Consider the following 18,029-nt stretch of genomic DNA (forward strand, 5'->3'; position numbering starts at 1 on the left):
AATGTATGTAACCATAAAAATGTCTGTGTCGATAGAATAATGTTTGGAATATAACTGACCTTGCATCACCTTGCTATTTTCTAGCAGATCACTCCGCCGCTGCGTAGCTTATACAACCATGAAGCTGATGCTGCTCAAATATAAGGTATTTTAAATGCAAAATGGTTAAAATTATTCTATGGACACAGACGTGTATATGGTTAGTCTGGTGTTATAAATGATTTGCTTCAGGTGCACTGTGGAGCGGGTCAGACTGTTTTTAATGCAGGCTAGCTGATACCATAGAAATGCGCTAGCCTAGCACTAGTCTAGCACCACGTAACTCTTCAAATATAAGAACTGCATGAATTACAAAAAAAATATCTACAGGTACCAGCAACATTCTGGATAACTAGAAAATGAGGCAAAATGTCAAAAATCCTGAAATATCCCTTTAATCTGGTGCAAAACATCTTAACTTTATATTTATGAGCCTCATGTCCTTTATGCCCTCATTGAGATAAACTAAACTAACACAGCTTTGTGAAGCAGCTGTGCCAAAGACAAACATCTGCGTGCCTGAGCCGTCTATTATCTTTGCTTTGGGCACCTGCTGCAGAACACGCCTTCAGGAAAGGTGTTTGTTTGAACTGCAGATGAGGACACAGCGACCGGAGGCGGGGCCTGAGGCGATATAAACCAGGAGCAGGAGTGAGGAGCGTCAGTCCTGCAGGCTCCAGACCTCTGTGAGTATTACACATTTCTGACACAGATTCACACTCAATGTAGTTCTATGCAATCTATGTGGTCAGAGTACTGGATTTAGATCAAATATTACTCCAATATAGTCAAATATTACTGTTTTTGCTGTTGAAAACACTTAAGTATTCAAAACTCCTCTTAACCCCCACTTTAACCCAGCGCATTTTCTCCAGTTCAACTTTACCCAAATCTAAAAGCTTCTCAACTGGAGCTTCCAGCCTCATTTGAAAGCTAAGATCTACAAAACTCATCTAAGCTTCTTCCCCTTTATGATTGTCGTTTTTTGGTTGTGTTTTCATCACGTTTTTGTTGCTTATTTGTTTGACATGTTTTGGTCACATTTTTGTGGCTTGATCACAGTTACATTACACTCCAAAAAAACAAAAAAAATCTGACAAAAAAAGCAATGAAAACGTGACAAAAATGTGACAATAAAAGTAATGAAAACGTGATTAAAAATGCAACAAAAACAAGGCTGAAGCTTAGAAGTGTTCGATCTTAGCTTTCAAAGGAGGCGTTACACTGGTCTATAGACCCTTTAACCGCTGACATCATCAGTGACATCAGCTGGAGGCAGGAAGTGATCAAGAGAAATAAGATTCAACTAAAACTAGTGATTAGAAGCACACGGTGGCGCAGCGGTTACTGCTCGTGCCTCACAGCTCGAAGGTCCCGGGTTCGATTCCCACCTGGACGGGGCCTTTCTGTGTGGAGTTTGCATGTTCTCCCCTTGTCTGCGTAGGTTAGTGGTAGGTTATAAAAAACATGTGCAATAGGTTTATCCTCCAGCTAGGTGTTTCTGACCACCAGCCTGTCTCCACATCATGGAGATGGGTCCCCGAGCGCCGGCCACTGCTGGCAGCTCACTGCTCCTACAGGAGTATCGCCCCATGCGATACTCAGGATGGGTCAAATGCAGAGAATTAATTTCTCTACAGAGATTTCTCTACAGAGATTAATACAGTATCAGATTCAGATACAAGTGTAAAACTACAACTAAATAATGTGATCCTGTTGTGGCTTAAGAACAAGAGGAATGACATTTGAGACGATAAAATAGGGTTTATCTGATGTTTCCCGCCTCCAGCTAGTCTGTGTACTTCAGTCAAGAAACTTTTAGATTTGGGTAAAACAGAACTGGAGACAATGTGCTTGGTTAAGGCGGTGGTTAAGATGTTCAATAAGTGCCATGAAAAATAACGTTGTAGCTTCAAAAACATGAAAACTCACCCAAATTCACCCTCTGTACGGCAACACGACAGGGACAAACCTTCTTCTTTGTTGTGAGTCAGTGACATTAACAGTACATCCCCACAGCGCCACCTGCTGTTCATAGAACATTATTAGGCTTGAATGAACAAAACAGAGAATTTTTGTTTTTCTGAGCCTTTTTAGGAATGTTGTGGAGCAGAAAGTATTATATTTATCTTACAAGCGCAGTAAAAGTGATCACAGACACCGACATTTATATGGTTAGTCTGGTGTTATAAGTGATTTGCCTCTGGTGCATTGTGGAGCGGATCAGACTGTTAATACAGGCTAGCTGATACCATAGAAATGTGCTAGCCTAGCACTAGCCTAGCACCACGAAAATCTTCAAATATAAGGACTGCATGAATTACAAAGAAAAATATCTCCAGGTATCAGCAACACTCTGGATAACTAGGAAATGAGGCCCTATGTCAAAAATCCTGAAATATCCCTTTAATTGTAAAGTTTTGGTGGCTTTTTTGACACTTTATTGTTGAGTTTTTGTTGTTTTTATGTGTTTTTGACGCTGTTTTGAGATTTAGGCACTGCCAAACTGTAGAAAATATGATTGCTCCGTCATTGCTGTAGTACCTCCATATCGCCGCTAGTCCCCCATTGAAAAGCATTGGAGGTTAGACATGTTAAAAACAACTTTAACGCCTGGTTTCTTTTTTTTGCAACACTAGACTAGGCTAGATATTCCTCCTGTGATAACGCTGGGTTAGTCAGAATTCATGAAACCAGGCTGGTTTTCAAAGGAAGAATTTTTGAAATCTCGTACTTAATGAGGGTCGGACTGTTAGCATCGGAGCTGCGCGAGCTACACGTCACGCAAGGGCAGAGTTTACAGTGAAGATCGCGCCCTTTTTAGGAAAATGCTTCGTCAGAGCTGGGGAGGAGGAGTCTGTAAATCCGCCATGAATTCACCCATGACGGTAGTCATTATGGTAAACTGGGAGGAGTGAGGAGAGGCTGTCCATTTATATATACAGTCTATGGTCAGTTCAGGTGGGGGTGTAATAGATTAATGTGTTATCGTTTTTTACGGTGCAACAAAGACATCTCTGCTTCCTGTCATTTCAGAGTTTGGAGTTGCAGAGATGGACCGCTGCCGCAAGGGTAAAATATTCATCTCTGTAGTATGACTCAAATACCCTGTTTGGCCCCACTTGTTTTGACACTCGCCTGTTTCATTTCCTCGCAGACCACAGCCCGAAGCGCCACGGCCGCTGTCAAGACCACAGCCCGAAACGTCACGGTCACGGCCACGGCCACAGCCCAAAGCGCCACAGCCCGAAGCGCCACAGCCCGAAGCGTCACGGTCACGGTCATGGAGGCTGCGGCGGAGGAGGGCAGCAGCAGCAGAAGAAGAAGTGCCGTCGGAGGAGAAAGAGGGGGCACAAGCACAAGACGTGTCACAAGAAGGGGAAGGACTGCCACGGGGTAAATACTGCCCTAAACTAAACTATTCTACTAAAGCCAACACATATACCACAACATTTCAATTTTTTTGCTGACAGACTGACTTCCGCCACTTTGACAATCACTAGCACCAAATACATATACAGGGGCGGACTGGGACTGAAAAACAGCCCTGGACTTTGACCAGCCTGGCCCAAATTAGCGTAATTGCGCACTTCCACAAATACATATTTTAACCTCTTTCCACCCGCCTTAACTTTAATGAGTGCATTTTCCCCAGTTCGGCTATTTATTATTATTTTTTTGATTGTTATCATCAGCAAAGAGAACGGGAAAGGTGGTCGTAGAAACAGAAGCAAAATCATTGATATAAATAATAAATAATAATGGTCCCAAAATTTAACCTTGTGGCACACCATGCTCCACGGAATTCCTTTTAGATTCATGCTTTTTTATACTGTGCTTTACCCAAATCTAAAAGCTTCTCGACTGGAGGTCAACAATGTAACGCCTCATTTGAAAGCTAAGACCTACAAAAGTGATGGAAACTTTTCGTCACGTCGCCACATTTTTGTCATATTTTGTTGTTTTTTTAATTATTTTTTCCATCATTTTTGTTATTTTGTTTTCATGTTTTCATCCTCTTTTTCTCGCTATTTTGATGCTTTTCTTTTTAGCTTTTAGATTTGGGTAAAGCGCGGTTGAGGCGGGACTGGTGGCCCTAGAGCCAGTGGCCCTTCTGTGCTCTTCCAGAATGGACATATGGCTAGTCCGCCCCTGTACATATACAATAACAGAGAAGAAGAGCACACATTTCAGCAGCAGCACATTCACTCCCCATGGATGAAAGAAGCTGTGAACTCATGCACTCTACCGACATAAACTAATCCATAAATCTACTCTTTCCAAGCTTTTGACCACTTTTTATTTCACAACAATCCGCATTATATTTTCGGAGTTACAGATGAATGTAGGATGCATAAATGAAGAGAAAAGGAACATAACGATCAGACGCATGACACAGGGTTACAGTGCGACGTCGGCCTTTTTCACACAATATTTCACCGAATTTATCCTTTTTTTCTTCATGAAACAGACACTTGTTCCTCTGGGTGCCCTGGTTTGCCCTGTACCACTAAAATACTAAAATAAATAGAATATAAATGATAAAATGTTAAATGATAAAATGTCTGTGGTTTGTGATGACCTGCATGAGTTTGGGGGACAAATTCAGCACGGGGCGCGAAACACGTCCAAACACCTGCGGTTTAGGAAGTAGCTTGTAACATGTTTGTTTTCACTGCAGCGGTTCACCACTAAGATAAACCGGATTAATGGATGTGCTCACACTCTCCCCGTCTGACGCCTCACCTGTTACCTCACTTGCTCTGGGACAAAAATGTTGAATGTTTGATTTACTAAAGGGTTTTCTCTCTCTCTTGTGTCCACAGTCTTCCAGCAGCTCGTGCAGCAGCAGCAGCGACTCTGATTAAATGATACTTTTACTTCACCCATTAACGCATCAAATCAAAAATCAAATTCACTTTATTCATCCGTGAGGAACTTCGGCCCAATAAACTGACTTTGACTTTGTTTACCGTATTTTCACCGGAACAATAGCACCAATAAACATTTTCAGCCACAGTTTCTCTGTTATCTTTGTTGAAATGAGGGTTCTTGAAATCTACTCTTACTTCATATATACCTAATTGTTTTATTCAAGTAAAAAGTGACCCAAATAAGTCAAGGTGAAAATGCTTGGTGAAAACAATGGGTCATTATTTGAGTGTCACCATAGTAGCCTAGTATTTTTTTTCTGCAAATGCCATTGTTTACCCCATTCTTGAAAAACGTTACAAACTAGATGGACTAACCGATGTAAAAAAACAACAAAAGCGAGACAAATACATATACACACATACACACATATACATATACATTTACACACACACACATGCATACATATACACACACATATACATACATATACACACACACACACACACACACACACACACACACACACACACACACACACACACACACACACACACATGCATACATATACACACATACATACATATACACACACATACATATACATACACACATACTGTACATACACATATACATACATATTGCTGGGTTGCAGGTGACATCACAGCGTTCTACAGGCCTATACTATTGTATGGAGGAAAAATTATTTTGTTTTTGAGGAAATTTTTGGTCTTGTACAGAGAGATGATGGACCCAGTGAATTATATTAATGATATTTTTTGTAATTCATACATTTTCTTTTGAGCTATGACTTGTGAAAGTGTAATGCTGTTAATAGGAAAAACTGGCTCCTGCCCCCCGCTGGGTCTGATGACATCATCACATCCTAGAACCTGCAACCCAGCAATACACACATATACATATACATACACATACACACATATACACATATACACACATATACATTTACACACACATATACATACACATACACACATATACATACATATACACACATATACATATACACACATATACATATACATTTACACACACACATGCATACATATACTCATATACATATACATTTACACACACACATGCATACATATACTTATATACATATACATTTACACACACACACATGCATACATATACACACATATACATACATATACACACACATACATATACATACACACATACTGTACATACACATATACACACATATACATACATATACACACATATACATACACATACACACATATACATATACACACATACATATACACATATACATACACTGCGTTCCAAATTATTATGCAAATTGGATTTTTGTGTCAAAAAGGTAAAAAAAAAAGCAATAATAATGAAACTCATGGATGGTATCGTGTCTCGGGGCTCTATGAATCACTGACATAAATCTCAGAGACCTGGGATGATTAGTTGTCGGGTTAAGCCCAGTTAAGGGAAAAACTACTGAAAAAGGGTGTTCCACTTTATTATGCAGATCATCATTTTCAAGCAATATGGTAAAGAAAAAGGGTCTGTCTGCTGATGAAAAGCATGAAATAGTTGAATGCCTTGGTCTAGGTATGAAAACCTTCAATATTTCATGAAAGATTAAGTGTAATCATCATACTGATAAGAGATTTGTGGACGATTCAGAGCACACTCCGTTTTGTGCAGATAAAGGCACAATGTGGACGGTTTCTGCCAGACAAACACATCAGATTAGGAGAACAGATGCCACAAAGCAGCATACAGGTATTTGAAGCTGCTGGTGCCTCTGGAGTCTCCCAAACATCAAGGTGTAGGACCCTCCAGAGGCTGCAGTTGTGCATAAACCTTCTATCCGGGCCTCCCCTAAACTGGTAATTTAATGCTGATGAACAGAAACGACTGCTGTGGCTCAGAAATACATGAGGACTCATTTTCAAACAGTCTTGTTCACTGATGACTGCCGTGTAGCCCTGGATGGTCAAATCAATGGAGTAGTGAATGGTTGGTGAATGACCACAATGTCCAAACAAGGCTGTGACGTCAGTAAAGAGGGGGCGGAGTCATGTTTTGGGCCAGAATCATGGTGAGAGAGCTGGTCGGCCCCTTTAGGCCCTTTTAGGCTCCCTGAAGGTGTGAAAATGACCTTTGAAAAATATGTGGAGTTTCTGACTGACCACTGTCTTCTATGCAACAAAAAGAAGAGCCGTGTTTCCCTAACAAAATCCTCTTCATGCATGACAACGCACCATGTCATACTGCAAAGAGTACCTCTGCATCACTGGCTGCTATGGGCATAAAGGAGAGAAACTCATGATGTGGACCCCCTCCTCCCCTGACCTCAACCCTATTGAGAACCTTTGAAGCCTCAACAAAAAAAACTTCTATGAGGGTGGGAGGCAGTTTTCATCCAAACAGCAGCTCTGGGAGGCTATTCTAACATCCTGCAAAGAAATCCAAGCAGAAACTGTCCAAAAACTCACAAGTTTAATGGATTTAAGAATTTTGAAGCTGCTTTCACACAAGGGCTCCTATGTTAAAATATAACTTGACCTGTTAATATTTTTTTGATTGAAATAGCTTTTGATTTCAGTAAATATGACCTCCTAATGCTACAAATACAACAAATGACCAATTTCAGTTAACTACAAGCTTTAAAATGTATTGAAACGATGAGTTGCATAATAACTTGGAACAGTGGATTTTGAGGTTTTTACTATATTTATTTTTGAAAAAAATACTGTTATCACTAGGAAATTTTTTCCACCACATTTAAATGATCCTCTACCAGTTAAAGACTTAAAAAATATGCTGACTCTCATTTGAGTTGATAATTTAGAAAATCAGAGAAAAATGTCATTTGCATAATAATTTGGAACGCAGTGTACATATACACACATACATACATATACACACAAATACATACATATACACACATATACATACACACATATACATACATACACACACATATACACACATATACATACATATACACAGATATACATATACATACATATACACACATATACATACACACACATATACACACCAATACACACGTACACAGATACACACAAACACACACACACACACACACACACAGATACACACAAATACACACATGCACACACAGATACACACAAATACACACATGCACACAGATACATATACATACACACATATACATACACACACAAACAGAAGAGGAGGATGTATGGACGTATTTGTGATGAGCCCTATGCTGCGCATTGCATTAAAAAAAACAAGGTTTGAGTGGGCATCTGTCGAAAGATGTTCTACCTCACAGCTGCCCAGCACCTGCTCGCCCTACATTAGTGATTGACTGTGTTATGCCCTATAATAGGTGGTGTGTTTAAAAAAGACGCCCCTGACATTCCCCCACTCCTGCTCACCCTGTACTGAAAAGGATGTGTATGCATTTTGGGTAAAGCTCTACGCGCTGTGGCTTTAAATAAGCACGCTTTTTTTTTTTTTTTTTTTGGCACATTTTGAAGTTACTAATACGGAAGTGTATCTACAAAGCTTCATGTCGACCTAAAATATGTAGTTTGTGTTTCATCCCCCATGTCTTCAGAAATAATATCTATTTTTAACACATTTTTATGGTAGCCTATTTTCAGTGGAATTCTCATCAGTGTTGCACAACTGAACTATAAATCAGACATTTACACTCTGTACTCTCACAGTATCAAATAACATTTTATCTAAGTATTTTTTCATTAATTATTATATTTTGTAAACTGTAAAGGCGCTTTCCTTGCAGTCAAAACCCAGGGCGTAATCCCTAACTTCCCCAAACTTTTCCCTGGGTTTTCCACGCCCTCTGGTGGCGTCAGGCCGAAGTGAAGCAGCTGCCACGAAAGCACCCTCTCTCCACACTGTAACCCTGTATCATGATGCGCAGGTCGGTCAGCGCCTCTTCTCTGCTCGCGCTTTTGTCGCTGTTGACTTTGCGCTCTTTTTGCGCCAGTGCCGAAGATGCGGAGGTGAAGATCGAAGTCCTGTTCAAACCTCTGGACTGCGCGCAGAAGAGTAAGAAAGGAGACCTGATGAACGTGCACTACGACGGATATCTGCTCGACGGGACGCAGTTCTTCTGCAGGTAAAGACATAAAGGAGCGACAGCAAAGTTGAAGCTTATATTAGTCACTTCTGTGCAGGTTTTGGACACTCTCAAATCAAACTATAGTCCATTCCTGCTCGTGTTATGTGCTTGTTTAGCCGGGAGGGGGCAGTCGAGCGGGGATGGCAATGGGTGCAGCTATTGCAACCATTGACTGTCAATGATTGCAACCCAAGTTTGTGTGATATTAATCGATTTAACCTCTTAACCCCCACCTGAACCGAGCACATTTTCTCCAGTTTGGCTTTACCCAAAATCTTATTGGAAAAAGTGTCAAAGTAGTGACACAAACGAGATGAAAATGCAACAAAAAGCAACTAAAGAACAAAAAAGTGAACGATTACAAAATTAATATTTTTTTTTTTATTTTTTTATTAATTTTTCATTTTTTTTGCAAAGCAGACTTCCATTATTTCACGGCGCTGGGATTATTTTCCCTTCACATTTCACGTGCCATGACTCATGCTTTTGCCTGACATAAAAACAAACGGCGCTGTGTGATGATGTCATCAGGCTGCGCTGCTCAGTTTGCTTGCGCAGGTGTGAGGGCTGGCCAGCAGGGGGCAGGTGTGAAACAGAGACCTCTCCTTAATCGAGGCAAACTTGAAATCATTTGTACTTTTATGACTGTTTAGAAAACAGAAAATATTCAGCATAGTATTTTTTATTAAATATATAAATAAAATAAAGACAAAGACAAATCTTCTTCGTTGTGAGTCAGTGACATTTGACAGTGCATCTGCATAGCGCCACCTACTGTTCATAGAGTGTGCATTTACTATATAGTGGAGGAGAAAGTATGATATGGATCTTTCAAATGTAATGGAGTAAGTTCTGCACAAAAACACCACAGACCTCCTCTGATCTTCACCCTGTTGCTTATGGGATGTCTTTGCCACCATCTTTGCTGATAACGTTAACCCTGTCTCCTTGTGTCCTGGCAGTCGCTCGGATAAAGCCGGACACCCCCTGTGGATGGTGGTGGGTGTGGGGCAGGTGATCCGCGGCCTGGACTCTGGGATGTTGGACATGTGTCCCGGAGAGAAACGCAAGATCACCGTCCCCCCCGAGCTGGCGTTCGGCGCGAAGGGGAAAGGTAATGAACTACACTGCGTTCCAAATTATTATGCAAATGACATTTTTCTAAGATTTTCTAAATTGTCAACTCAAATGAGAGTCAGCATAATTTTCAAGTCTTTACCTGGTAGAGGATCATTTAAATGTGGTGGAAAAAATTTCCTAGTGATAACAGTATTTTTTTCAAAAATAAATATAGTAAAAACCTCAAAATCCACTGTTCCAAGTTATTATGCAACTCATCGTTTCAATACATTTTAAGGCTTGTAATTAACTGAAAATGGTCATTTGTTTAATTTGTAGCATTAGGAGGTCATATTTACTGAAATCAAAAGATATTTCAATCAAAAAAATATTAACAGGCCAAGTTATATTTTAACATAGGAGCCCTTGTGTGATAGCAGCTTCAAAATTCTTAAATCCATTAAAATTGTAAGTTTTTGGACAGTTTCTGCTTGGATTTCTTTGCAGGATGTCAGAATAGCCTCCCAGAGCTGCTGTTTGGATGAAAACTGCCTCCCACCCTCATAGAAGTTTTTTTTGTTGAGGCTCCAAATGTTCTCAACAGGGTTGAGGTCAGGGAAAGAGGGGGTCCACATCATGAGTTTCTCTCCTTTTATGCCCATAGCAGCCAGTGATGCAGAGGTTTTCTTTACAGCAGGACATGGTGCGTTGTCATGCCTGAAGAGGATTTCGTTAGGGAAAGCACGGCTCTTCTTTTTGTAGCATAGAAGACAGTTGTCAGTCAGAAACTCCACATATTTTTCAAAGGTCATTTTCACACCTTCAGGGAGCCTAAAAGGGCCTAAAGGGGCCGACCAGCTCTCTCACCATGATTCTGGCCCAAAACATGACTCTGCTACCTCTTTACTGACGTCACAGCCTTGTTGGGATATTGTGGCCATTCACCAACCATCCACTACTCCATTGAGTTGACCATCCAGGGCTACACGGCCTCATCAGTGAACAAGACTGTTTGAAAATGAGTCCTCATGTATTCCTGAGCCCGTTGCAGCCGTTTCTGTTCATCAGCTTCAATTAACCGTTTAGGGGAGGCCCGGATAGAAGGTTTATGCACAACTGCAGCCTCTGGAGGGTCCTACACCTTGATGTTTGGGAGACTCCAGAGGCACCAGCAGCTTCAAATACCTGTATGCTGCTTTGTAGCATCTGTTCTCATAATCTGATGTGTTTGTCTGGCAGAAACCGTCCATATTGTGCCTTTATCGGCACAAAACGGAGTGTGCTCTGAATCATCCACAAATCTCTTATCAGTACGATGATTACACTTAATCTTTCATGAAATATCGAAGGTTTTCATGCCTAGACCAAGGCATTCAACTATTTCACGCTTTTCATCAGCAGAAAGTCCCTTTTTCTTTCCCATATTGCTTGAAAATGATGATCTGCATAATAAAGTGGAACACCCTTTTTCAGTAGTTTTTCCCTTAACTGGGCTTAACCCGACAACTAATCATCCCAGGTCTCTGAGATTAATGTCAGTGATTCATAGAGCCCCAAGACACGATGCCATCCATGAGTTTCATTATTATTGTGTTTTTTTTACCTTTCTGACACAAAAATCCAATTTGCATAATAATTTGGAACGCAGTGTAATATCAGGGCTCATTACTCTGATACTTGTGATTAGGCTGGGAGATTAAAGGGAAATTTCAGGATTTTTGACATAGGGCCTCATTTCCTAGTTATCCAGAGTGTTGCTGATTTCTGGAGATATTTTTTTTTGTAATTCCTTCTGTAATACCTTCTTTCGCGCAGAAAAGAAGTGTGTGTGGTTTTTATCAGGCTACCCATATATGGTCATGTTTGAAAACAGTTAAGGGGGAAAACAATTTGGAGAATGATCGAAACTTTCTCTAATTATTCAAAAACTACTTTAACAAGTGCTGGATTATGAATATAGACAACATACACAACACTGTAGTGATACAAGGAGGCGCTAGAGTCTAAACAAAGACCTACACAACAAGACCCTCACACTGTCGTCACTTTTTTGACTTTTTTTCATAGTTTGTTGGGTTTTCATCACATTTTTGCCACATTTTCATTGCTTTTTGTCACTTTTGTGCTCCATTGCTCTTTTTTGCGTTTTCGTCACATTTTTGTTGCTCTTTTGCTGTGTTTTCATCCCTGTTTTCATCTCGTTTTTGTTGCTATTTTGACACTTTTTTCCCCCAAGAAGCTGGAGAAATGTGCTCGGTGCAGGTGGGGGTTAAGAGGTTAAACTGATTCTTTGGATAAATCCAATCCCACCCAGTGTTACTGTGAGGTCTTGTGGTAATTGTGTTGTTTAGAGCTTTTACAAACATGTTCTGAAATGCATGTTATTCCCTAACCCTAAATAAAATGGGATCAGGTTTAAAATGTGCACTGGCTTGAACTGAATCTTTTCTTCATTTAGTTCATTGTATAATCTCTTCTGTGTTTTTGTTTTTACAGTCTTCTTCTCCTGCACGGCATGAGCTAAAGGCATGTGATGGTTTGAGGTCTGAAAACTCTCACTCTTTTCCTGCACTAAAGATCTATTTATTAATTCACTTTCTCATGAATATTCCAGCATGTTAATTACTAACAAAGCAAACAGTCTCCAGTTGAGTAGGTAAGTATTGCACTTGACATGAGTAAACAAATCTCAATTTACTTGGAATAAGGTGGGGAAAGTGCAAAAGTACCAATTCCACTGGCTAATTTCTACATGGCTGGTCAAATTTTACTCATATTAAAGCTACACTGTGTAACATTTCAACCAAATAAAGGCTTGACTTGACCTTGACCTGCTCGTTGCTATGGAGATGTTGACTAAAGGCAGCCAAATATCAGTTTAACCTCTTAACTAGGGCTGCAACTAACGATTATTTTGGTAATCGATTAATCTAACGATTATTTTTACGATTAATCGATTAATCGCTTGGCTGTGAAAGGTGCATGGAAATTGTATTTCTTCATTTTTTTTAATCACATAAGCTAAAGTGGCGCCGCTTGAGGACATGTTGATGGAGTAGACTAAAATTAGACGTTTGTAGGAGGCTCTTTGTTCTAATTCTGCTTTCTGATTGGACGAGACAAAGACAGATATTAATGAAATTTATAATGCACAAAACACTACAGACCCTAACTTTAAAAACAAAGTAGGTTTTCATCCAAAATACATAATTGTCATGTCTTTTTTGCTCTATTTTAGTCTGTGTTTGCTAGAAAACGATTAATCGATTACTGAAATAGTTGACAACTTTTTTAGTAATCGATTAGTTGTCGATTAATCGATTAGTTGTTTCAGCCCTACTCTTAACCCCCACCTGACCCAAGCACATTTTCTCCAGTTTGGCTTTACCCCAATCTAAAAGCTGTCTTGAATAATCTGAAAGTGATGAAAAAGTGAGAAAAATGCCACAAAAAGAACAACAAAAAATGTATGACAACGCAGCTACAACGCGTGGAAAAGGATCCTTTTAGATGAGTTTTGTAGACCTTAGCTTTCAAATGAGGCTTTTCACCTTATACGTTTGGTAAGTGTGACGTCGCGACTTCCGGGTCCGAGAAGACGGGCAAATATGTGAGGAAAAATAAATAAAAACTCTTTAAAACAATCATCAATATTTCTAAAAACTCAACGGAGAGTGACTGAACCTACTTATTTCTCAGACTCATTAGCCAAAAATGCCGCTTCTACTGCTAAAAAGTAGTATTTACTAAAGTCTGTACTTCCGGGGTTAGCGTAGCTGCTGCGCTGTTAGCATTTATCTCCGCTAACCCGTATGTGCCGATTTTGTTAAATATTACTTTTATAGCAGTAGGTACAACATTTTTGGCTAATGGGCCTGATAAATAAGTATGTTCAGTAGCTCTCTGTTGAGTTTCAGAAATATTGATGGTGGTATTAAAGAGTTTTTTGTAGTTTCTCGCACATCTGCGAACCCGGAAGTAGAGCTGTGACGTCACCACTTAACAAGCGTACAAACTGAAGAATATGCACTTGGTTAAGAGGTTAAAAAGGTTAGGTCCTCATCCCAAACCATTCCTTGATTAACCCCTGCACTGTGACCCCTGTCACGCTGCTTATAAGTTTCAAAGTGTACCTTTAAAGGGATATTTCAGGATTTTTGATATAGGGCCTCATTTCCTAGTGATCCAGAGTGTTGCTGATTTCTGGAGATATTATTTTTGTAATTCAAGCGGTTCTTATATTTGAAGAGTTTCATGGCGCTAGGCTAGTACTAGGCTAGCACATTTCTATGGTATCAGCTAGCCTGCATTGAAAACAGTGTGACCCGCTCCACAGAGCACCTGAGGCAAATCACTTATAACACCAGACTTATATTTGAGCAGCATCAGCTTCGTGGTTGTATAACCTACGCAGCGGCGGAGTGATCTGCTAGAAAATAATCCCTCAAAATGCGATCATTCATGTGATACAAGGTCAGTTATATTCCAAAAAATATTTTATGGACACAGACATTTATATGGTTAGTCTGGTGTTATAAGTGATTTGATACCATAGAAATACGCTAGCCTTGCACTAGCCTAGCGCCACAAAGCTCTTCAAATATAAGAACTGCATGAATTACAAAAAATATCTCCAGAAATCAGCAACACTCTGGATAACTAGGAAATGAGGCCCTATGTCAAAAATATCCCTTTAATGTTGAATATTATAAATTATATCCTGATTTTGCAGTGAAATAAAGGCATTGTTTTAGTTCTTGTCGTCAATGAAGACGAAATCAAGCAAAAGCAAATCCTTATTTTTGTGACTTTGTACCAAACAAACATCAGATGGTTGTTATTGTTTCTGTTCCAGCGCCGGTTCCTCCGAACGCCACGGTGATCTTTGAAGTAGAAGCTCTGGCGGTGAACAGAGGGCCTCGCAGTATGGAGGCCTTCAGTGACATGGACCAGAACAAGGACCGCAAACTCACCAAAGAAGAGGTGACTATTGATCGTCTTCAGTGTCTTATCGTCAGTATGTGGTATTTTGAGAAGAAAAACCCACCAAATGTTTCCCTGATCATTTAAAAATAGCAAGAATACCCTGACCAACATCACACACATGTTCTATATAGAGAAAAACTTGAACCTAAGTGCATCTGCGCTGTCAGAGAAGATAATGAACTTAATAACAAAGATATAGCCATGAACCAATCTGAAAAATCTGAATTTTGCCAGTGGGTAAATGGTCTGAACTTATACAGCGCCTTTCCACCTACATTAGGCACTCAAAGCTCTTTACAGCAAAGAACTCTCTCATTCATACACCAATGTACACAGACACTGTAGGTGAAGGGGGTGAAGTGTCTTGCCCAAGGACACAACAACAGTGTGCACCTTCAGGGCAGGATTCAAACCCTCGACCTTCCGATCATGAGACAACCTGCTACCATCTGTGCCACTGTCGCCTCCCCAGCACCACCTCAGTGTTATTGTCTCTTTAGAATAATGTAACGTCAGGTGAATGCAAAGATAATCTGACACTGGGCTGAAAACCCACCGAGCTCATCATGTTCTGTCCAAACTAGTGCTGGGCTGAACTAGCCGAGGCACCGCTACACGTGTCCTGCGCTAAAGCAACACCTCAGCCGAGCCGTGTCACCGAGCGTCACTTTCATGTAGTGTCGTACGCAGCGAGCAGCAGGGGGCAGCAGCGAGCAGCAGGGGGCAGCAGGGGGCACCAGTTGAATGAGAGCAACGCCTGGCTCATGTTGTCATTTGGGATTCATGTACCACACACCGATCCCGCGGGTGCTCCCGGGCTCGAGCGCCCGCCCTGGGCTGCCTAGATCTTTGGGCACGAGGCAATTCTGTCACAATAACAAAATTATTCAATAGATAGCGTGTAAAGCACCAGAGTCATAGTTTTCTTCTCTTTCATGTCCATATCGAAGTGCAATGCAAACACAGACTGATAGGCTTGTCCTACATGAAGCCATTGATTTAGTGTTCGTGTAGCTCTGTGAGGAGAGCGTTCCGTTGACACACAGGGGTCATGAGTTCGAGTCAGATGTTGCCTATGGTGGTTTAGTTCTTTGACTTGACATCCACTGGTAAAGAAAAGCACAAATATGTCTGGTGTCATATTATTGTCACAGGCACGATCCTTTATTAAATCTTGGTCAGTGGTTAGAAGGTTGTATCACTGATGCTTCTCATTAATTCTCATTCATTTGTTTTTGTTCTCATTTTCCGGAGCAGTTTTCCTCTTTCTAAATTCTCACTCTCTGCTGTTAAACATTTCAATCCTGATGATTTAGTTCATATTTGTGAATGAGAATAAATGAGCTCAGTCAGTGTTGAGCTTTTTTCAGGCTCACTGCTGCAAAGCTTTTTCACCACCAGATGGCGCCTCTAAGCACCAACACTGTGTGATACAGTGTGAGACAATTTGTAAAGGGTGTAACACACACACTGAGTTATCATCTCCCCATCACTAGCCCAAACCATTACCAGAAGCATGAGCTCAACTGAAAATGGCCGCACGCATGTTTTTCATTTGATCTGGTGTGTGATTGAGAGAATCGGCGAATCTTCAAACCTAATGTGTTAAAGGGACTATACAGAGTTTAAAAATGTTAAAATTATGTATTTTCCTTCCCCTACATTTTCCAGCCATGTCCTAAGATGTAGAATTCACCACAACTGCCTCTAAAATCCTGCACTGTCACTCAGAAAGTTGTTAATTCGGGTCTGAAGCGCCGTCATGCACGAGCTTAATATAGAAGCTGCAGTTACGCATAAGACCTGAGGTGGCAGTAGTGAGCATACAATAACTAATAACCAATGGCTGTATGAGTGGTCAGCATGGCGCCTTGATGGAAAATCACAGTGGCCAATAGGTGGGTTTTCTGGTGAGAAATCCCTAAAACAATTGATCCTGGAGCAAAATAGAGGCCATTGGGTCAAATGAAGCGCTGGTATCCGAGAACTTCTCTCCATGTTTCAGACCATATTCTAAATAAAAGAGATTGGTGGAGTTTTCTTATACAGTTATTTTGTTGTGTGATCCAGGTGAAGGAGTACCTAAAGGAGGACTACACCAAAGTGGGGAACCCTCGCGACGACGCCTTTTACCAGAGAATCATGGAGGACATTTTTATGAAGAACGACCACAACAAAGACGGGCTGATCAGCGCCAGAGAGTACAACGTGTACGAGCACGACGAGCTGTAGACCTGGGCTTTAGAAATATCATAATTAAAGGTTCAGTTTGGACACGGGCACTGGCTGAACACACCGATTCAAATGGTGCTGAGTGAATGCAACGGACTTAGAAACGATGTCAACTCCGCAGTGGTCATTTTGTCGATTTAAATATTATTTTGCCTTAATTTTAGTCCAAGTAATATTTTTGCAGACTATAGCGACAAACAGAGAGTGAGATTTGTAGGTTTTGTGTGTGAAAAAAATCGATATGATAACAGTATTAGGATTATTGTATGATAGCTGCCAGTCAGATGGACACCCCTGATGTTTTAAAGAAGTTTGTAATGTCACAAAATGTTAAGACTGCAAGAATGATTTAAGTTTGAAATGTAAAAAAGTTGTTTCTCCTGTGGATTTAAGTGTTAAACCCAATCTGTGACTGCGTTTTCATTGGAAGTGTTTGATAGTTTTCAATAAAAGGGACAAGGGCAAAAATGTGGGAAGCCCCATGAACCGGCTACAAGCCTCCACAGTGCTTCAGGGTCTCTGGAGGGACTTTTTAAGTCAACAGAAGTAAAACCAGCGTGTTTAAAGGGACGAGATGCGAGTTGGTCATTTTTATACTCACTACTGCCACCTCAGGACTTATGTGTAACTGCAGCTTCTATATTAAGGTCGTGCATGACGGCACTTCAGACCCGAATTAACAACTTTTTGGGTGACAGTGCAGGATTTA

At 40.5% G+C, this 18,029-nt stretch overlaps 2 protein-coding genes across 2 annotated transcripts; both read left to right on the forward strand.

The window, feature by feature from the left end:
* Positions 1 to 3,081: 3,081 nt before the first annotated feature.
* On the forward strand, positions 3,082 to 4,982 carry LOC306967812 (uncharacterized protein). Its single transcript, XM_079563002.1, has 3 exons — positions 3,082 to 3,111; positions 3,197 to 3,435; positions 4,866 to 4,982. The coding sequence occupies exons 1-3, from the start codon at positions 3,093 to 3,095 to the stop codon at positions 4,905 to 4,907; spliced, it is 300 nt and encodes a 99-aa protein (XP_079419128.1). The 5' UTR covers positions 3,082 to 3,092; the 3' UTR covers positions 4,908 to 4,982.
* A 3,806-nt stretch (positions 4,983 to 8,788) lies between these two features.
* fkbp7 (FKBP prolyl isomerase 7) lies at positions 8,789 to 17,363 on the forward strand. The gene is made up of 4 exons (XM_079562517.1): positions 8,789 to 9,040; positions 10,006 to 10,157; positions 14,958 to 15,085; positions 17,159 to 17,363. Exons 1-4 carry the CDS (start codon positions 8,832 to 8,834, stop codon positions 17,318 to 17,320), a joined length of 651 nt encoding a protein of 216 aa, XP_079418643.1. The 5' UTR covers positions 8,789 to 8,831; the 3' UTR covers positions 17,321 to 17,363.
* Positions 17,364 to 18,029: the final 666 nt, after the last annotated feature.

This window comes from Gobius niger (assembly GCF_951799975.1).
Source record: "Gobius niger genome assembly, chromosome: 9".
In the NCBI taxonomy this organism is placed as follows: Eukaryota; Metazoa; Chordata; class Actinopteri; order Gobiiformes; family Gobiidae; genus Gobius; species Gobius niger.

Excerpts from the sequence above, each read along its gene's own strand:
- LOC306967812 (XM_079563002.1), top strand. Across the intron at positions 3,436-4,865 it reads AGGGGAAGGACTGCCACGGG|TCTTCCAGCAGCTCGTGCAG; the intron begins GTAAATACTGCC and ends TTGTGTCCACAG.
- fkbp7 (XM_079562517.1), top strand. The coding sequence starts at position 8,832 with ATGATGCGCAGGTCGGTCAGCGCCTCTTCTCTGCTCGCGCTTTTGTCG. Across the intron at positions 10,158-14,957 it reads GTTCGGCGCGAAGGGGAAAG|CGCCGGTTCCTCCGAACGCC; the intron begins GTAATGAACTAC and ends TTTCTGTTCCAG. Across the intron at positions 15,086-17,158 it reads GCAAACTCACCAAAGAAGAG|GTGAAGGAGTACCTAAAGGA; the intron begins GTGACTATTGAT and ends TGTGTGATCCAG.